This window comes from Poecilia reticulata, chromosome 5 (assembly GCF_904066995.2).
Source record: "Poecilia reticulata chromosome 5, P_reticulata-male-v2, whole genome shotgun sequence".
Lineage (NCBI taxonomy): Eukaryota > Metazoa > Chordata > Actinopteri > Cyprinodontiformes > Poeciliidae > Poecilia > Poecilia reticulata.
The window spans coordinates 20669566-20691475 of record NC_088834.1 but is presented as its reverse complement, the minus strand read 5'-3'; the positions used below and the strand labels follow the sequence as shown (position 1 = coordinate 20691475).

At 42.1% G+C, this 21910-nt stretch overlaps 1 protein-coding gene across 2 annotated transcripts; it reads left to right on the top strand.

Moving 5' to 3' along the window:
• Positions 1 to 609: 609 nt before the first annotated feature.
• Positions 610 to 15233, top strand: dyrk3 (dual specificity tyrosine phosphorylation regulated kinase 3). Of its 2 annotated transcripts, none has more exons than XM_008409247.3 (6): positions 610 to 1614; positions 4272 to 4381; positions 9223 to 9425; positions 9514 to 9808; positions 10560 to 10976; positions 11959 to 15233. In XM_008409247.3, exons 1-6 carry the CDS (start codon positions 1572 to 1574, stop codon positions 12688 to 12690), a joined length of 1800 nt encoding a protein of 599 aa, XP_008407469.1. In that variant the 5' UTR covers positions 610 to 1571; the 3' UTR covers positions 12691 to 15233. The 2 variants fall into 2 exon arrangements, with proteins under 2 accessions (XP_008407469.1, XP_008407470.1); XM_008409248.3 differs by lacking the exon at positions 610 to 1614 and adding an exon at positions 1645 to 1757.
• The last annotated feature ends 6677 nt before the right edge of the window (positions 15234 to 21910 follow it).

The following is a 21910-nucleotide window of genomic DNA, read 5'->3' as shown; positions in this document are numbered from 1 at the left end:
TGCTTGCTTTCTGAATTGTTTATTACAATACCTACACAGACTGTCAATTCCTGATTTTTTTATATGTTAATCAATTTGACATAAATGCATCCGTCACACTGCATACACAGGTCTGTCGCAATAAAGAACAAATCGGTTAATCGCTCGATAATTTCCATTCTGATTATTACTATTGTTTTGAAGGGCGATTTTATTTACGGAGACTTCATAATCCATTTTATTTATGGTTTTGTTTGTGTGTGGGTTTTATTTCCATTTTATTTAATGTTTCCTGGTTGTTGCGTTTTCTTTTCCATATATTTTCCAGTTCCAGTGTTAAGTGTTCTATACAAAATCAAAGTTTATTGTTTTTTTAGAGAATAAAATTGCTTTATTATGCCATGATATATTACTTCAAAATGGTCTTAAAACAATATTACTATCATTTATCGCAATAACTTTTAGGGCAACAAAATTTGTTATCATGACAAGTCGATGGATACACATTGCCAAACAAAACACTCCTACATACATCCCCACTAATTGTGCAGATGACAAAATTAGATTATGCCAGTTTTTGCTTGAAGTGTTAAAATGCTTCAAAGAAATGCGGTGCAGTTGAATTTTGTGATAATGGACTCGACAAACAGCCCAAGGTTAATCTGCAGCGCTCGAGTGACCGCTAGGGGGCGCCCTTTCTGCATTCTTTCGGCCTACCCAGCTAAGCGCCGCCCCGCTCCCTCCCTCAGTTTGCCTGCTGACTCTGGGCTCACTGAAGACGCCCTTAGCAACAACATTACAGCTCAGAATAAGATACTCTCGCCACGCTCAAGAGGGATTTAACAGCACCGACTTCGGCTGAAAGCTTTACGCGAAGAGGACTCTCCGCTTGTTTTCTGTTGCGGACATGGAGCTTATGTGCGGCTCTTGCTCGCCTGATCATTTGGCTAGCTTCCACTGAGGAAGAGTGAAACAGCCCTGAGCTGTCCCAAAACAGGACGAATCTCTGGGGGGCTCAGCGAGTGGCAGCATCGCTGTTTGCTAACTACCGAGTCAGCTAACCGGGACGGGAATGGTGCTCTGGACCGACTCTTTGTCCTGTCAGAGAAAGGCGAGGGGTACGAGGGCCAAGACACCCAGCTGTGATATTCGGACTCAAACTGTTTTCATCGGAGGGAGCGGCTTCGGTCCGGACGGGTGTTTTTGTGGCTGCTTTGAAAGCTAGCTGGGCTGGCTAGCTGCGGGTAACGACCCCCACTGCCTGTTGAAGTCTTTCCAGACTGCAGGCGAAGCTAATGTTAGCCAGAAGTATAAATACAGCAATCTGTGTTTTTAATAAAGCCGGGAATCACTGTCAAAACCAGAATAAATAGAAAGAGTAAAACCCCCCTCAAAAAGACAACAACAAAAAACTCTAATTTAAACTTAAACTAAAGCGGGGAGTGTTTTAAACACTAAAAAAAGACGTTTAAAACAAAGTTTTTTAGATGCTATTAGCTGAGTTTGCTAGGTGAAAACGGTGTGGAACCTTTTCTTTTTTTTATCTTTTTTTTCCTCTCTTTGGATGCTGGAATCACGTTTTCATTGCAAATATGATGATAATAAGCAGAAAACCAGAAGCCCCGCTAGCAACAGGTAACCACAACAACTCTTTCTGTCGTTTGCTTTTGTTTGTTTTTGAAAACGTTAATTTTGGTCGCTTCATGTACGAGTTTCCATCTTTTTTTGGGTTGTCAACGAAACATCCTGCACCAAAAGCGACTTTAATTATGAGCTTGGTTAGTTTTCCTTCTTTCAAATGTTTTTCTGTGTCGTGATGCGGGTTGTAAACATGCTTTGTGGTGCTTATCAATTTTAAGACCTCTGTGTGCTGTTGAAAGTTAGTCCAGGAAGTACTGCGTTGTTTTTTTTTTTTTTACATCTGTCCAGTAAACCCTTCTTCTGTTTATGGCCGTATTATTAGATGTATTTGGAATTTGATCGGGTCATATCACGATAGTTATTATTTTAGTGCGTTGATTGCAGGTTTATTGTTATGTGTTCCAGGAAATAGACGGTTTATTCTGTCTATAGAGACACTGTTCAAAGTTACCAGGAAGCAAAAAGTCTGACTTTACAACACTTACAGCTCCACTTACACGTTTTATGATAAATGAACTCCTGTATTTGTTTACTTGACTCCTGTCGCTACTTTTTGATTCCTACGAATGCTTTACAGGTGTACTGATTTAAATTCTCCAGGTTTACTAAAGTTAGATATGCACCTGTTGATGATTTATGAACTTTAAGATTTTAAGACAAAGGCAAGGGGCAAAACATCAAATCCAAATGTACTAGTATTTCTTTTCCTTTTGCATTTAAAATGGCATTTATCACATTAATTCCTCTTGTATGAGTTCTTGTCCTTTGGGGAAAAAACTCAAGCTGAGGAAGTGATGGCATACATAATATAAGTTCTGGTTGGCACATATGGAGGTCCAAATTAAGTTTTTAAAAATCTCAACCTAAAAAAGTTTTCTTTAAACGCAGCAGGAAACATCTGAAAATCTGGATCAGTGTCAACAGAGCTTGAGATTTCCTAAAGGTTTATAGGAGTTCCCAATCCAGCATGGGCCATGACAGACAGGGGTTGAAAGGATAAAATTGATTAAATGCCCTTGAGACGAGTGTGAACTGAGGTCCTGAGGCAGAGAGCTTGATTTGTTTTTGTTTTTTTTACCTTAAAATGTTGAAATGACCAAAACTTCAGAAATGCAAAATGGCAAAGTTAAATTAGTGGCACCTACTGGTCAAGCTCTGTTCTTGTTTCCTGAATAGCTAATGAGTACGCTCAGTTTAAATAGCGTTTTGGTTTTTATATACATTCCTTTTTTCAAATGGCTTCCTGAACTCTTTTGCTTAATGGTAAAGTGTCTTCACTCAATAACAACTCACACACCGAAGCATGTCGTTAGGTCACCACGTAGCATTTTGGTAAGTTGTGTTCACTGATTCCCAAAAGATAGAATTTTTCAGTTGCTGACCATCTAATCACCGATTTGAGTCAGTCAAGCTGAGAGTTTCTGGAGTAACTCAAAGATATTTTCACTATTGGATAGCTTTGTGGTCGGACAAAAAAACATCAGTTTCTTAGCGAAGGCTTGCGTGGACGAGTAAGTTGGGCCGTCTGCAGAAGCTGCCGATTTCCTGCGGAGTAATTAGGAGCTTGAAGACGGCTAATGGAGCCCATGCTTGCCTAATATTTTGTGTGCGCGGCTTTAATGCGGCTGGTTGCTGTGCTGTGCAGGTTTAATGCGTCTGTATCCAAGCAGCAGGCCTAATCTGTTCAGAAGCCGGTCTGTTGACGGAGTTGCACGAGGGACGAGGGCCCTCTGACGCATCTGCTTATGGTTACAGCATTCTCAAGGCCCGGTCGGTTAGAAGATCAAACGGACCAAAACTGAAACCTTTTGTCCGAGCTCGGGGTTGCAGTTTCAAATTTACACAGAATTTCCTCTCGCCTTTCTTCTGCTGAACCAACGGCGAGTGTAGGAGCTTAGATGACTGTTGGCATAAACAGCCGGCGGATGGTGGCTTGCCACTTCGGTAACTGCCTTCCCAAACGCTCTCCTCGCCGCCGTGTCCTCCCACCTGTATGATCTCGGGTTACTCTAGGTGTCTGGCTCGTGGCCACAGAGGTGAGCGTGAAACTCAGCAGTTATTGAATGGCAAGCCCACGCATCCCCCCATCCATCCATCTATCTACAACTCCCAAGCACACCTGGTGTGGGCCTTAAAAGATTTGGCCGAATGGGCAGATGGACAGATGGAAAGATGCTGTCGTCACTGAGGCATCTGTTACCCCCATTAGGCCAATAATACCACTTGCAGCGCTAGCGATCTGGGACCCTAAGCCCTATCTAAGCTGTTCAGGTCAGAGCCCTGGGCTCGGATACAATGTATGGCACACAATAGGTACAATGGTGTGTACCTGCTAATAATGGCCTTTTCACTGTAAGCGTGGGCTGGGATCTTGTGGCAGGCAGTGTTCACTCCACAGGAGGAGGAGGGAGCCCTGCTGAGGTTAGCTGAAGGGATTTGTCAAGTCCTTTGTTTTAGTGATATAAGGTAGTTTTTTTTTTTCTTTGGAGCTGTCCAGATGATTTATGAGCTAATCAATAGGACTTTGCCTGGTTTTCTCTGCGTAGAGTAAGATTATCACCTCTTATCGCATCTTTATCCTTGAGTGTTGCAGATGTTAAGGGACCCGCTGCCGTCGCACTGATTTGTTTGGTCACTTTTGTCCCCCGCAGCGCGCCATGGTGACGGCCTGTACGACTCCTACATGAGAACAGACCACATTCTGAAAGACGAAGCAGACACAAACAGCCCTTCTGGACTGCCCCCGATGCCCAAGCACACAGTGAGTAGCGCACGGAAAAACACAAACACAAAGAGCTCGGAGCTAGTTAAAGCTCGTTTCCTGTGCCGAGGCTCTCTGTCTTGAGACATCCTGTTCCTCAAGAGAGACGTCCCCTACAGTCTGCCCTGTTTCTGTTCGTCTTCGTGCGCCTCCTCCCTCTTCCCCCTCGGTTTTTTTTTTTTTTTTTTCCCGTGTCGATTAGGGAAGCTCTTCTCCTGCCTTATCTCCAGTGTTTTGAACGTGGACAGTTTTATGCCCCTCAATGAGGAAGCTCTGATCATGTGAGTAATATCGATTAGTTTCCTGGAGGCAAATGAAAACGATGAATGCTTAGCATCTCAGTGTCACAGCGAAACGTGCAGAGTGAGTGTCCCCCAGAGATCCAGCAGCAGTTATTTATTTTGTCAGTTTAATAGTGCAGGGAGGACGGAGACACACTGTGTACAGAGCAAAACTATGCACGCCCCTTGAACTCTTTCGCAGTTTGTCGCAATATAGCAACAAACACATTTTGGGGGGGGTAAGGGGGTTTAAGGTGACAGAACAAACACAAAGTTGGATATTTGTGACGTGCATTTATATTTATCCCCCTTTACTCACAATTACAGTGGAAACAGTAACTTTCAGAAGTTATAGAATTGGTAAATAGAGGCAAGCAGTGTGTGTTTTCACATAGTGTGCAGCACAACTTCAAAACTACCCAAGATATGACCGTCTACCTAAATTGACAGGTCAGGATATGGCAAAATTAATCAAAGAAGCAGCCTAGGAAGCCTTTGGTAGCACTGGAGGAGCTGCAGAGATCCACAGCTCAGGTAGGGGATTCTGTTGACTGCACAACCATTGGACATAAACTCAGATCTTGTCAGGATAGAACAGTGACAAGGGAAAAGTCATTATTTAAAGAAGGCCATAAAAAAGTCCTAAGAAATTTGCAGTTGTAATTTTACAAAAATGTCTTTATCGTGTTCACTCATTGAGCCTGAATGTGTGGCTCTATAACACAAATCCCAATAAAATAAATTAAAGTCTACTAAATTAAAGTTTGCAGGTTTAATGTGAAAGAGTTCCAGGGAGAAAACTAGTCTTACTAGAGTCTGACTACTAGTTAAACTCCTAATCTGCTGGTGGTGCCGATTGCGTGACTGAGGAACCAGTTTCACTCTGATTTATTCTGCAGGTTCTGCATGTATTAATGCACATTATAGAATGCAAGACGACATAAAACATATACCGTCTCTGTTCCCCTCTCTAAATGTCCCCGTCAGCAGAAAATGCATGCTCTGTTTTACACATTCCAGCAAAAAAGAAAAAAAAAGGCTGGTTTGATACATTGTAAAGATTTATTGGACTTGAAAATGTGACCCACAAACCAAATCACCGATCAACATCCTCCCTCCCTCTCCTGTTATGCCCGCCGTCGGTGGGCTCGCTCAGAGGTTAGGCCTAGTTTTCTATTCTAGTCTGACTTTTCTTCCTTTAGTGGGTTTTTTTCTTCTTTCCTGGCGGCGCTCGCAGAGGTACCGTCCTCTGCTCAGAGTGACTGACAGGAGCTCGTCCCAGTTCGAAAGCGCTCGGAGAGAAGCTCTGTCCTCTGTTATAGGAATGGAAAATTATGGAATTTGATTTGATGGAAAATGCTGAACTTTCCCTGCTTTTGCAACCTTTAGTGGCTTTGTAAGCAGATTCTATTAGTTTAAGGGGAAAAAATTGGAACAAATTGTCTGTTCAATTTATTGCTGTAATTGGTGATAAACATGAATTATTCCATAAATACTTATGGCTTTTACAGACAAAATAAATGTATCACAAACCGATATAAACTAACTAGATTTTCCTGGATGTTCCTAAGACTTTGAAGTAGAGTTGAGCGAGATGCCAAAGAAAGATGTTGATTGATGTGTAAAACCCGCAACTAATGAAGTCTCATTTTTGGATTCTTTTAATTTCTTTGGCTTATCTGTTTGTTTAATCTCAAACATTTAAAATTAAACAAAAAATATTCATAATTATGCAACACAAGACCGAGTAGCTTCAAGTTTTCTTCCCGAATTAACAGAATGTTTTTGGCAAACGGTGAAAGTCTTGAAATGTGAATGTGGAAAAGCACTCGGTCATGAATGGAAAGCGTGGATCCGGTTTAAAGCCGACTGTGACCAAAGGTTGCTGTGTTTGTAGGTGCTACACAAGACGGAAACCTGCGTGCGCTCAGGAGCAAAATAAAAGCGCCCTTAGGTGTTTCTGACAGCTCAGCGATAAGCTCTTCTCCATCTGTCGGAGAGCACAGATTCGCATTACCCTCAATAATACCTGCGTTAGAAATCTGCTTCCTGTTTCCATTTTTGTCCGCGCTTCAAAACGATTTATGTTGTTTATAACACCCGCGGCCCGGTCAGCTGGTAATCCATTATACTGCGGCACGTGCATGAACCCTTGATTATTTATTTATTTTTTTTCTTTTTTTGTACGTGCACGTGTTTGCCTGAGCATAAGAAAAAGCAAAGGGGGCGCGATCGATGACATTCACTGTGACTGCAGAACAGCTGCGTGAGACACTGCTTCAGCAGAAAGGCTCGTAATAAGTTCAGGCTATATGGCGACATGTATGGAAACCAATCCTGCATACCTCGTCTATTTTCGGGGTCTCAAACTTACAACATAAACACTCTCCCGACTGAGTCCTCTGTCAAGGGAACATGTGCTTTTAAATCACAACTCCTCGTTCTGTTGTCTCTGTGAATTAGCACGGCTTCGGTCATTTCAGCGTCGAGGAAAGACGGTTTCCTCCTCCCAAAACCACTTGGCGATTAGAAGAGGAGCTTTTCAAACGTGAAAGAAAAGTCAGCCCGACTTTTTTTTTTTTTTTTTTGTCTTTATAGCTGCACTGCTTCTATAGTTTGGGAGCGTAATCTGACTTTAATGACTATTATTTCCTCTGCGCTCCATAATCTTGCGGAGGGTTTTTCCGCTGGTGAGAAAGAAGAAGGTCAGACAGCGTGGAAGAAGGAATTCCTGGCGTTGCCAGAAGGAAACGCTTTACTGGAAAGGCTCGAGACCTTTTTTTAGACTTTATGGCCCTATTCTCCATTTGAACAACCAGCGATATCTCACTTTACGAGTCTACGAGTATGTAGTGTGATATTTTGATCTATATGCACACGTAATCTCTATTGTTGACAGTATCTTGTCTTTGTCGTAGCACAGAGACAGTCGACGCTGAAGGTCTTGGCCTAACAGAAACATTATGATTACCTCGAGGAGTTAAATACTGAACTTTATGAGTTACATGTGGCTGTAGTGCTTTGAGGTTGCTTGCTTACAGTGTTTGACTACATTGCGTAAAAGTCTTTACACCCTCTTTGTGACATCTGGTAAGGTTACAGCCAAAAACCTCCATGTGACTGACCAACAAAGTTGCATGTGGTTAAATTCATCCACCCTCAATCTTTCGCTCCTACGTGAAATACGGTGCCACAAAAGTTACTTAATTGGCAAAAGAAGGAGGCTGAACACACTATCCCAGCATTGACAAATAGTGGTGGCAGCATCATGCTGTGAGGATACTTTTCTTCAGTATGGATGGAGGGAAGCTGTCATGTAGTTTATTATTTATAAATGTCTTATAAATATGTTTTTTTTTTTTTTATTATTGTTGTCATGATAAGTTCCAGTAAATGACGCTTAAAACGTTCAACACAGTCCAGGCCGCTGGGATTGTTTTTTTTTTTGTTTTTTTTTATGTTTTCTTCACTTTTTGTTCAATAAAAACACCAATAAATATCAATAAAGTTGAAAAAAATGATGAAATGCAGTTACGACTTACAGTTCAACGATACAAATCACACTTCTTTATATGACTGGTGTCCTAAAAGAAGCATGTTACAAATTGGAATGTTTCTGAAGAGCAGCATTTGAGTTTGTGGGGCTAAAATAGCTGCGGCACACAGCCGTACAGTTACAGTAAAATAGTTGTTAGTGTCACTTTTATTGTTATCACAGTAGTGCTGCAAAATATTATGATAAAACTTCAAGTCCATATCACCCAACCCTGTGGCCTAGTCAAAGTCAAGACTTCAGAATTAATGGCATGACTTCGCTATTGTTTAAGAAGAATGTGAGCTGTTAAGAGAAAAGCCGCGAGTAGCTGTCATCAAAGAAAAATGTTTGTTCCACAAAGTTGCTGCTCCGCCACATTCACCAGCTACGCAATACTTTGTGTTCGTCCACCATTTAAAATCCCCCAAAACACATTTGAGTTCCTGGTTTTCCATGAAGAGGTTAAAGGGGTAATACATATTTCTACAAGTTTGCTGTAGATGTTAAAAAAGCTTGTAAACACAGAGGAGGGTGTGGCGTAGCTCATTTGCATGGTTTTCCAGTGAGTGAGGTGTTGGAGTTTGTCACGTTGGAGAGTTTTCAGTCGGACCGGATCCAGATCCAGTCTTGCCAGTTTACCAGCTGCAAGCTGCAGCAAGGCTGCTTGGCTTTAAACACTCCACTCAAAAGTCGGTTGTTTATATTTCTGCTTTTCTTCATCAAAACCTGACCTGGTTCTGCTACATGCTGAGCTCTCTGTTTTTATTTGCAGCAGTTATTCACATCTTTAATTTTTTTTCATCTTTGATTTTGCTTTTGGACGCATTAAATCGAATACATCACCCTCTACTTATCACATAAATTATAATTCAACATTTAGGGTAAGATGTTTCATGTTATTTTGGTTCCTTTTGAAATTAAAGAGAATCAGAGATGTTTGTTTGTTGTTGTTTTTTTCCCCCCAACCCTTTTGCATTTATTAACATGCAACTGTTTCTTTTTTTGTTTTTTTTTTTTGCTTACAGGTTGTCGGTAACAAAGTTGTAATGAGGGATCAGTTGAGCGTGCGAGGTGGCCAGCTGAAGGTCAAGTACCTGTATGAAGACTCAACCAATAACCGGAAAATCAACGCTATAACCACAGCTGTCATTCAGAACGCTGGGAGCACTGGCCAGACGCCCACCAAAACCACCGTCTCCACCCTGTCCAAGGATCACAGTGCGGACAGGTGAGGAAAACACACTCTGGTTATCAAATGCGTCCTCAAAAGCAAGCTAGAACTCAGCGTTTTTACCTGCCGCGTTTATTTGCCTCAGCTCTGACTCCAGTAAGGGCTCCACTGAATCGTCTGGATCACAAGGAGCTGGGAACGGCGGCAAACTCTGCAACACCCTCAGTCCCGAGCAGGCTCTGAGACTCTACCGGTCCCAGCTGACCACCCTGGAGCACACCGAGATCCAGGCATACCCGGATATCTACTTCGTGGGACCCAACGCGAGGAAAAGGCCCGTCGTGCCCGGCGGAAACAACAACTGCGGCTACGACGACGAGCAGGGCGGCTACATTCATGTCCCTCACGACCACCTGGCGTACCGCTACGAGTTCCTGAAGGTAACTTACATGAATGTTTTTGGGTCCAAGACCTGCAAGGGATTATGCACTTGAATTTTGCTTTAAAATAAAACTGATACTGCAGCCAAAAAAATTCCAAAGAAATCCCTGGAACTAGCTTGATTTAAAAAAGAAAAGAAAAAAAGTAACACTAACTGGTGACACTAATCTTCAGATTAGCAGCTTCCCTTCAGCATGAGTCACAGCTACAAAAACTTGCTCTCGTCTCACGCTTGGATGACTCTGTACCTGTTAGACTAGACCACGCCCATTTCCACCTGGAGTTTCCCTAGGAAAGCTTCATTACAAATAAGGCAAATGATGTCACTTCTGATATGGTTGCACGTCAGAAAACGGCGGCATTTATTTTTTTTGGTACCTACAAACTATGAACAACACAAGTTAGGGAATGGTTAGGGTGCTAAAGAGTGCCTAGACCAGATCACTACTTCGACATATTTTTACTCAAGTAAACTGAAAAGTAGCCATCCAAGAAATTATTCAATTAACAGTAAAAAAAAGTACCTGGTAAAAATGTTAAGTAACTTCTCAGACATCAGTCATTTAAAATGTAAAAATTTGTGTGAAAATGTAGTTATTTTAAAGACCAAATTGACAACAATTCATATAAATAACATAATTACAAAATAACAAAATTAATTTCTTTCAATAAAACACTAATCCGCGTATCCAAGCTTCTTATTGATTTAGTTCGTGCATGAATCTAAAGTGATTTCCTCTCCCTCCTCAGATCATCGGTAAGGGTAGCTTTGGACAGGTGGCTAAAGTCTACGACCACAAGCTGCAGCAGCACCTGGCCCTCAAGATGGTGCGCAACGAGAAGCGCTTTCACCGGCAAGCGCAGGAGGAGATCCGCATCCTGGAGCACCTACGCAAGCAGGACCGCAACGGCGCCATGAACGTGGTGCACATGCTGGAGAACTTTACCTTCCGCAACCACATCTGCATGACCTTCGAGCTGCTCAGCATGAACCTGTACGAGCTCATCAAGCGCAACAAGTTCCAAGGCTTCAGCCTGCCCCTGGTCAGGAAGTTCGCGCACTCCATCCTGCAGTGTCTCGAGGCGCTGTACCGGCACAGGATCATCCACTGCGACCTGAAACCTGAGAACATCCTGCTCAAGCAGCAGGGCCGCAGCGGCATCAAGGTAGCGCTCCTGACAACTTCACACTGATATGATTTTTTGGTTATTATTCGTTCAGTCAGTCATTAAGCAATTTGTTAAGCACGCTCCAAAACACGGCAACAATGTGAATAAGTTGTTGCAGACAGAAACACGGGGCTTATTCCTGTCCTACGCTGTCTAATGCTTTCTTTCTTATCATCCATGATGTCATCAGTCTGCAATTTAATTCCAATTTTTATTTATTTATTTTTTACTTTTTACCTTGATTTTTAATTTTTTTTTGTACATTTATAAACATGCCGCATATCATATTTGGATTTATGTAAGAAATGTTTGCCACCCAGCTGGCAGTAAACGAAATTTTTCTCTCGGCATCATTTGTATTATTATTAAATCATTAAATTCCATGATAGCAGACTTAAGAAATAACATTCCTTAAAGTTGAAGTACGTAACATTTCTTAAAAGGTTTTTACATATTTGTTAAAACTGCCTCAATGTCATCACAGTTTGCTATGAAACGGATCATCTGTGAAAAGATTGAACTCATTGAAATGCACCGTTTCGGCCAAAAAAACGAAAAATCACAGCCCTCCTGGCTTAGTGCTGTCAATCAAGCATGTGTACGCGCTGCTCAGTTTCCTTATTGCAGAGAAACAACTTACCGTTATCTACCTTCATCAGTGGCTCTGCTAACTAGCTTTAGCATTAACAGCAGACTCTTCTGTCAGGAAGAATCTGTAGTGTAGCTTGGAGAAAGAGAAGAGGGCGGGGGGAGGCGAGGAGCAGCGTGTATACGTGTGCATGATTGACAGCGCTGAGACACTCCCCCTGGTTCTGATTCACAGGTTATTTGTCTCATATTGTACTGTCACAACATGGTGATAGTTTGAATAAATACGTATTTTTATACTGCAGACTTTTTACAGCTTTTCCCAACCTGATGCTGACTCCTACATTTTTTTTGTTCTTCTCTCCCCCGCCCCCCCATCTGTTTTTGCTAGGTGATTGACTTTGGCTCCAGCTGCTTTGAGCACCAGCGGGTCTACACCTACATCCAGTCCCGCTTCTACCGGGCTCCGGAGGTGATCCTTGGCTCGCGCTACGGCCTTCCCATCGACATGTGGAGCTTCGGCTGCATCCTGGCCGAGCTGCTGACGGGCTACCCGCTGTTTCCCGGCGAGGACGAGGGTGACCAGCTGGCCTGCGTCATGGAGCTGCTCGGCATGCCCCCACAGAAGATCCTGGAGCAGGCCAAGAGAGCCAAGAACTTCATCAATTCCAAGGGTCAGCCTCGCTACTGCGGGGTCAGCAACCTGCCGACCGGCGCCACCGTGCTGACGGGGTCGCGCTCGCGCCGCGGCAAGATGAGGGGCCCGCCGGGCAGCAAGGACTGGAGCGTCGCGCTCAAAGGCTGCGAGGACCCCACCTTTACTGACTTCTTGAAGAAGTGTTTGGACTGGGACCCCTCTTCCCGCCTCACCCCTAGCCAGGCCCTCAGACACCCCTGGCTGTACCGCCGGCTTCCCAAGCCCCTCCCCGGGACGGAGAAGAGCCAAGGGGCGCCTGTGAAACGGCTGCCCGAGCACCACAGCACCTCCTTCCCCTCCATCATGACGAAGGGCGGACAGGGCGTAGGCACAACAGCTCCCGGCAACAAACTCAAGAGCAACATGATTGGAGATTCAGGGGAGACCATCCCCCTTCGCACAGTCCTACCTAAACTTGTCTCCTAATAAAAAAAACAATGAGAGAGAATCCTCTGATCTCCGCTCGTTCCACCCACTCCTCAGGAGGAGTCCACACACGGAGGACGTGGTTTTAAAACTTGTTTGGTTGTTCTTCTATTTGTTTTTTGTTTTGTTTTTTCTACTGAGGTGTCGACACCCCAGTTTCTGGTTTTAATATTAGCGAAACAAAGAAAGAGAAATCATGACGACAAACGAACAAAAAAAACAACAACAATCACATAGAGGTTTTTATACAGAGGATTTCCTTTAATGGCTGTGAATGTTTCAGTTTACAGCCTGTTGATTTTTAGATTATGCTTTTTTGGGGAAAAAAAAATGTTCCTTGTGAGTGGACAGCTTTTTATTTGTTAAAAAGAAGATGTTTTTAGACCTCTGCTTGATCTCTCATGAGTGTTGTAGCGAAATCGCACTCGAGCACACCTGCACTGTCACTACGCTCACTTCACACAGGACACCGCCATTTTGAATTCTCTCTTTACACGTGCAAAACTTGAAAAGGGCTGTAGAGATTACTCCTATCAGGTTAGAGCTAGCTGGGAAGAAGGTGCTTGCGAGGCCGACGGAAGGTGACGGGAAAGAGAAATGCGACACAAATGCGAATTTATGCTCACAACGATTTTAAAGAGGTAAAACAGGACTGGCTTTATTTGTGGGGAATAATTCCAAATTGCAGTGCCTTGTAAAATATTCACACCGCCTTGACTTTTTTTTTTTTTTCCACGTTTTGTCATATTGCAACCTCCAATCATCCGAGCTGGGGATGTGTTTAGCACGGCGGGTTTCTCCCTGACCCGTCTGGTTTGGTCCTTGGTCTTCGTGACGCTGTTTGTTCAGCGACGCTCTCTCTCTGGAAAACTTCCTCTGAAGTCACAGATCAGGCGCATTTCTCTGATTTTTAATGCAAAAATAACGGAAACCCAGTCAAAATGATCAAACGACCCGACTGCATCCTTCAGCTATCAATTCTGGGGAGCTTCCCTGCTGAAGAGAAGCGTTCCCATAGCATAATGCTGCCACTACCATGTTTTACAGCATTAGTAAAGAGGAACGGGGGCAGTCGGACAACTCCAACTGTGTCGCCATCACAATCTCTACTTCTGTGCTGGTTTACCAAGGCAAACCATTCTGCATAACTTTGTAAACATAGTGAGGGCAGTTGTGGTGGAGATAAATAAACTTGGGGCAAATTTTAAGGATATTTGAGAATTTGTGTTACTTTAATAAATTGGGTTTCCGTTATTCTTCACTGGCCTTTAAAGTGAAGAGTTCCCAAACCATGAAGCTTCGTCTACCTTCTTCCACTTTAAGGGATGATTCTCGGCAAGTTTGTGGTTGTAAAGTGTCAAAGTGTTTAAAAAAAAAAGTTCAAAACGTCTGAATAGTTTTCCAAGGCACTTTCCTTCCTGCCTTTCCTTTTGCCTTAAAGACACCAGCCTGCTCTCCGACGTTAATGTGTGTGTGCTTTAGCCGAGAGGGCAAGGGGAAACCTATTTACAGCTTCTCCTAGTTTCACCACACTGGTGGAGAAAAAAAAAAAAAAAGAGGAGCTGGTGGAACGGACAGTAACACCACTCGGCACTTCGCAACTGGTTTTACGAGAGGCCGCCTCACGTCACCTGGTAAATATGTAGAGAGAGAGAACCAGGGCAGCGCACACAAAAAGGCGCAGGGCGTTTGTTACGACTGTTTGGGATGTTCGACACGCGCTCCGCCCTGCGATGGGCCGCTGTAATTGTCGGTGGGAGATATTGTGAGGTAACGTGAAGAGCAGAAATGTTTTTAAAATGAGCCCAGATGTAAAAGATGGCGATAAAGTAAGGATTACTATGGTACTGAAGATCGATGTGTTTCTCAGGGAGACATGCTTGATGCATCCTTTTCATTCACTGTGCTCCTCACTCAGTCAGTCACCGCGGCAGCGGGTGAACAGCGCATGCAGGTCTGTCCGCAGAGAGCGAGAGACTTCATTTCTGATTTTTTTTTTTTTTGTTTGTTTCAAACGGGAGGGCGGGTTGTGTGCATGCGCTTCAATCTGACCTAGATTCATCCCCCTCTCTTCACCCAACAACTATCTCCTCTCCTCTCTGTCTGGTGTAGAGCAGGGAGCCTCTCTGACACACAGACAGTGAAACATGGTGCTGTCCGAACACTGAAACCCGTCAGGTGCATGTTGATTATGGACCACACCGTTTAAAGACTCTCAGCCCTCGTTTTCTAAGCGACTCTGTCAGGGATTTGTACTACTCCTCCGTTATATATAAATATATATATAGGGGTTTCTAATTGCTTTTCACATGAGATTATCAAGAGGATGTAAAACCTGAAAGTGGAGAAAGAGAAAGTTGTGCACTGACATGTTGCGCTAGAGGTGTGCGAGTTGGTCGGCCGGGTGTTTGGTGTTCAGCATGAAATCACAACCTGTTATCAAGACGGAGCGACTGACATAAAATAGAGAAATGTACAGTAACCAAATGAAGTTGTGATAGTTTTTTTCTACAAAAAAAAATAAAACTTACTGTTAAGTGAAATTTGCTGCTCTCCATTCTTTTTCCTTTTTTTTTCTTTTTGCAAATCTGATCACATTAATTTGGGCTTAGATTACAATTCAGAAGTTTTAAGCACAATCATTACTGGTATTAATTAGTTTTGGGCTTGTAGTGAAGCATTTGATTATTTTTTTTTGTCATGGGATGAAACAAACATCCATCCATTCTTAATGAGATCGGGTCGCGAAGCGGCCAGCAAGTTCTGGGTCTCCTCTCAGCTGGACATGCCTGGAAAACCTTCAAACAAACAACTTAATTCATTTAAAAATATAAAACTCATTTGAGATTTTCAAACAGTCCTAACTATACATACTATGGATCAAATATATGGACTGTTTATAACATTTGGTCCCTTTCCAAGTCGCAAAGAACCCACTCACATTTTCATCACTTTTCTTATAGAATTTGTAGTCTCCATTTAAGCCTTTTTTTTGCACTGACTGGTTGAAAAAGGTAAAGGTTGAAATCATTCCTAAATGATAGTCAGTTTAATCCATTCTGAAACCAGTCTGGATGTGTGTTTGGGCTCCATGCTCAGCTGGATTACCAAACTGAAGTAAAGTTGGTTAGGATGTTCAAAAACAACAGAGGAAGCAACAATCCAGTCAATAAACTACGTTATGCTGGACCACCAGTGAGGTGTATATGGACATGGAATGACGCAGTGCTGACTGAAGAACAGTCTGGTCCAAAACCAACAACCTCAAGCCTCACTGACATTTGCAGCTGCCCATGTGGACGAGCCAAATGCCCTGTGGAGAAAAGTATTTTGGTCAAATTTTAGCTGTTTGACCATGATCAGAATGTCATTATATTAGGAAAACACGTTTTATGCGGTGAAATTTCAAAGTGACTTTTTATAAATAAATAAATACTTAATGGTGGTAGTGTTTATCTTGTTTTATTTGAATGTCACGTCATTACTTTCTTGGAAAGATTGAATCTGTAATACTTAAATATTACCGCAGAAACCTCGGTACACTGTATTAACAACAAGTTTGGTAGATATTGACCCACAATTATAGGTACCACTTTAGAGCTCTGAAAAAAATTAGGAGACCTCTTAAAATGATAATTTCTCTGATTTTATTGCTTATAAAATGTAAAATGAACATTGTTATTTAATTCTGTGAACTACTGACAACATGTCTCTGAAATTCTAAACAAAAATTTTGTATTTATCTGCAGAAAATGAGAAATGCATATTTTTTTAGCAAAAAAAAGGCCACAAAAACATTTATTTAGCATATTTCTCACTTAAAAAGTATGTTTACAAAGACTCATCATTCTTACAAGGTGGTCTGAAATGTTTTGTATAACAACTCTAGATAAAATGTAGAACAGACCTGACTCACTATTTAGCAAGACACCAGTAAATGTTGTCTCCTTCTCACCCTTTATTAATGCACAACAAACTGTTCTTAATGATTTATAAAGTGTTAATAACACATCTATAAACTACACATTAATGCGTGTTTGTGAAGTCAAGTCAACATTAAGCTACTGGAGTTCCATGACAGGAAACCAGTTTAAATGACCTCTACCTATTCCGGTAAGAGGGGTCAAATATCCTGCCAGAATTACATCAGAAGCTTGTCAGTGGCTACAAAATTCCCGTAGTTTCTCTTCAACCGATGACAGGATATTTGGAAAAATAACAGGGTTGTATGTATGTGTGAGCACATGTGTACAATGTCGCCTCTATTTTCATTGGAGTGAATCTCAAATTCAAATGTATTTATTTAGTTCCTGCTTGGATTTCGTTGGAGTCGATCGCTGTCAGACCTTACCGCTTTTGCTGAGACAAAGCATCACAAGCCCCAGATGAATACACCGTTCACTGCAACAATGAGCGTTCGGTAACTTCTGACTGTTTGAAGCAAAAACTCGTCATTGTCTGGTATTCCACACCGACCTTCTGCATTGTGACACAAACTGGTTTTGATTCACTATTAAGAAGAATTCGATTTCAGTCGGTGATCAAGTTACAGACTCAATGAACACGCAGGGAAACTGATGAGTCACTGACCTGTAAAACTAATACTTCCTTATTATTAGGCAACTTATCTAAATAACTGATAAAAAAAAAAAAAAAAACACGGCCACATGTCAATTATTCAGTCATATAGGAAAAAAAGATTGCTTATCAATTACAAAGAACATTCTGATAATGTTGGTTCTTACAATCAAATTACTTTCAACGTACGTATTTCCTTCATGTGGAAGATAAGCCGAGCCATTTTGTACACTGGGTCCACAACTTACTAGATAAATAAATAATCTTTCCTGTTGATTGCTAATTTCTTTCCTCATATGCTTTGACCTTTAAGTAGCAGCGCATACGCTCCTGTCAGCCCTCGCGTCTTACAATTATGAATTGAAAAGATAATTAAAACCCATCCTTCAAATTGATTATATTCATCCTTTCAGAGAAACATTTCACATCACAGAACCATTACGTTTTAAGAAAATCGTCCCAACCTTTAGATGAAACAGACCGAGGGATGGTGTGTTACATTTGTCAATCTTTTAGCTTTTAGTTTGTCTGACTGGTATTATTTTTATTAAATTTTTTTATTCTCAAGGTTTGGCAATGAGTCTGAGAATGACCCATCCACTGTCCTTAAACCATAAAAATATTAATGTTAGACTCATGAGGGGCAGCGATTACTTTTTCACATAGCAACAACATTTCTAATTTATTTTATTTTTCTTCTACAGCCGACCCTTGCAGAAACAAAGCAAAAAAACCCAAATACAGCCTACAAAATTGAAGTAGTTGCTGGATCTCCGTTGGACCGCTGAGGTCATGTTTGTTGCTGCAGCTCCATTTGACCTGCAGTGACACGTTGCAATGGTGGAGTTTGAAACAGCGAGCTCAAGTGATGCATTTCTAGGAGACGACGGTCAAATCTAAACATTCACCGTGAAAATCTGTCAAAAGTCTCTGAGCGGCTGTTCTGGTTAGCAGCCCTGAAGCAGATCTGCAAGTCTGAAACGGTTCTCATCCGGATTCCTTTTACCTCTTTCTGGCACGGTTCCTTCTGTGATTCAACTCTCGATTGACTTACTGGAAAGAAAAACAATGCCAGGTGTTGCATATTTTTCCAGACTCAGTATAATCATGTCTGTAATAAAGAAGCAAGTTGATCAATCTATCCCGTCATAAGGACACCTGATGATCCACGCTTGTGATTCATGGGTCTTCCTACTTGCAGGCAGGTTCCCGGAGACAGGAAAGAGTCAGGTACACACGCAATAAAAAACAGAGGAGGAGGAAGAGGAGGGAGAGGGGGAGGAGGAGGAGGAGAGGGAGAAACCTGTTGGGTGACATTAGCTAATGCAGAAAACAAGATAATGTGAGTGTTTTACGGAGAGAGAGACGGAGAAGGAGGCAGTGGGTGGTTGGCTGTGTGTCAGAGAATCTTGGCTCATGTCTTTAAATGCCAGCTGGTTCTTTAAAAAAAAAAAAAAGGTTCTGCATCATTTTCATTCTTTCTGGGTGTTGTCTCTGTTTGGAGTCGTTGTGCTCTCGCTGTCGTCATCATTCAAATAAGAGGCCCAGCAAACAAACAAGCCGTTCTGGACTCTGTTGATCTTACTGGGATTTGAATCTTGAAGTAGCTCTGTTTTTTACTCTAGTAACCTCACTAACTATAATGACTAAACTCAATGACATATTTCTCCAAAGAATGTCACCTTAATGGGTTTCCTGAGATATTTATTGTCAGGATCAATACACAAGCAGTGAAGACTAATTTAAATGTTCACCATTTCCCCCAACGACTCTTTCAAGTCAATGCAAAAGCAGATTAGACCAATCCCATTACCGACCAACCCAGTCACCCTGTGACCATATGGTCTAAGGATCGTCCTCTTTGACACACATTAAGTTGGCCTCGCACTTCTCTCCCCATCCACGCAAACGTCCCGACGTCTGCAGACCTTTTGGTGCCACAGCAGGATCTCGGGTCCTGGCCGTGGACCGGGAGGGGCTGCGTGCTGACAGGTTTCTGATTACCACATAGATTAAGAAATCTGGACCTGGCCGTCGCTCCGCGTTTGGCTTGAAGAGTTGACATGTGTCTCTGTCTCTCTGCGTTTCGCCTCTGTTCCCACAGCCGTCCTGTTTGGATTCTGTCATGTTAGAAAAACCCCACAAACTATGATGTATTTTATTGGGACGGACACCTACAGTAGTGGTGGTTGAAGGGGGAAATGGATGGAGCAGGACAACACCAGAAGTAAACCTGTTACAGGCTAACGAAGACTTAACAGTGAGGACTAGATTCACCTTGCAGGACAGTGCTGCTAAACATACAGCTCATTTAAGTTAAACCAACTTTTGATGGATTTATATTCTACTTTTCCAGAAAAAAAAACACAACACAAAACATAAACAACTAAAAGACCCCCAAAAGCCATGAAAAATATTCCACAATATCAACTTTGAAAGCAAAAAATAATGTTTAGTTTTATTTGACTTTATTTTTTTTAAGCCCAGCGGTGAATTTCCCATGAAAGCAGAACAATTTAATCTACATTTAGAGATGCCAGAGAGCGACCAATGCGTCTGGCCAGCGCTGCAGAATTACTCTGAGGGCAGGCAGTTCTTCTATTGTGTTTTGCTCATTCATATAATGACATGCATTTGCATTATAGGGATGTGGCTTCTTTTGATCTCGCTGTTGTGATCCGCCAGAGAAAATTGTCCTGTCTGGACTGAAGCGTGGATTGGCATTCTGACTCACCTCTGTGCAACAATTATTTTTTTTCCCCTTTTTGGTTCCCCCAGTGAAACAAGCCTCTTGTTTTGGTTTATGCCAGACAATATGGTCAAGTACACAGACTCTCAGGTCACAGAGTGCAGACACACAGTGAAGCTATGTGTGTCGTCTGGCTTTGGTCCACAGGGACAGCTGAGGGTACGGACCAGGAGTGGAGGCAGAGAAATGCCACATTAGTCCCTAAACACACACACACACACACACACACACACACACTCATATGCACAAACACAACACATGTCCCCGCTTGCACAAAAACAGACTGCAACCCACTGTTTCTTAGTCATACACTCTCAGTGACACGCTCACAGCTGAGCCCACACCAGGCACACATGCACATGAAGCACATGTCAATACAGGCTGAACAGATGCAGATCGTTGGGAGAGGTGGGGTACTGCTCCAATAACACAAGCCCACCAAACCTACCAATCTGCATTCCACCTCAGGGAAGGGGATCTACGCATATGTTTGTTCGTTTTCTTTGTTTGTTTGTTTTTTTTATCCAATGCCTGTGCAAATGTTCTCAGATTAAACTTCTCCCCTATTGATGCTGGTAAAAAAAAATCCTCCAACTTCATCTTTTCTTTTTTTTTTTTTTTTTTTTTGCAATATGTATCACCTGCCTATATGCAGCCCACCTCCTCCATATTTAGGTCTCAAGTTTCCCCGTCTTGTTTACATGACACGGACGGGACACAGCTGGGACGGAAATAGAGGATGAGTCACTCTCTGTCTACAGAGATTAATCCGACTGTGCGTCTGTTTCTGTGATAAGTGCGTCTGCAAGTTTGCATGTGTTTTTCAACTCCCGTGTCTTCCCAGCTCCCACATAGCCCGAAGGTAACAGGTCTGCATGGCAACACTCCTGGAAGAAGCTCCGAGCTCATCGTCGAAGCCATATCGTTGCGCAAGATCTGTAAACCCAACCTCTGCTCAGAGCTCAGCAGAAGATATTTTCCACAGTCTGGTTATGCTAAGGAGAACACAAATGAGCAGGTAGATTAATTGGAGGCCAGTCCTTCCTCACCAGAGGACAATCTGGATATTTTATCAGTTATAGTTTGAAAACTCTTATTCAGACTTAATTACAATCATTAAACTTCAGGTTGTACTACTGGCAACCATGTAAGCCTAAATGAAAGGCAATGTTCCCTTTATTAGTCTTATGCTAGCCTGCTAGCTTGTGATTTTAACAGGTTTTTACAGCAACAATAATGTAGACTTAGCTATTAAACAGTAAAAACACTTTATTTAGTTAGCTGAATTTTAAATCTACTGAGCTTAAAAGCACTTTCAATAACTTCAGTGCCGTATTAGACTTGGGAACGTTTAGCTGGTAATGATGCTAGTTGTAAATAAGTGTCATCCAACTGTGGTCTAAATCATAATGAGATATAAAAGCAGAATCTGAGAAATGTTCAGTTGATGAAATTCTCATTCTTATTCTTGTTCCGCTTCGCAACGCAGAACGTTACTTTGCATCAACATTTAGCGCCATCAAACATGGAGAACCAACACTTAATCTATCCTTTTTTGTTTATTCTTTTTTTGCTCTTTCCTTTGGTTTATTGTTTTGTTTTGTATTTCCTTCTAATTCACGTAAAGCACTGCCTTGTTGCTGAAAACGTGCTATATAAATAAAATGATCTTACCTTACCTCATTGACTTATGAAATGTAACCATTTTGATTTCTTAGAACGGTTTTAAAACTTTTCCTTCAAGGAAAAATTAGAAGGGAGGAGCATATTTCTCCTAAATTACATAATCTAATTGAGCCGTTTTGGTGCGATTCCAGGACAATTTATTCCAGTGACATGTAGAACCATGAGGACAAATCATTTTGGAGAATATCTTACTGGATATGAACAACA

Bases quoted from the DNA above. Each gene is read 5' to 3' on its own strand.
- dyrk3 (XM_008409247.3), top strand. From the start codon at position 1,572: ATGATGATAATAAGCAGAAAACCAGAAGCCCCGCTAGCAACAG. The intron at 1,615-4,271 runs GTAACCACAACA...TGTCCCCCGCAG, and splicing joins AGAAGCCCCGCTAGCAACAG to CGCGCCATGGTGACGGCCTG. The intron at 4,382-9,222 runs GTGAGTAGCGCA...TTTTGCTTACAG, and splicing joins CCCCGATGCCCAAGCACACA to GTTGTCGGTAACAAAGTTGT.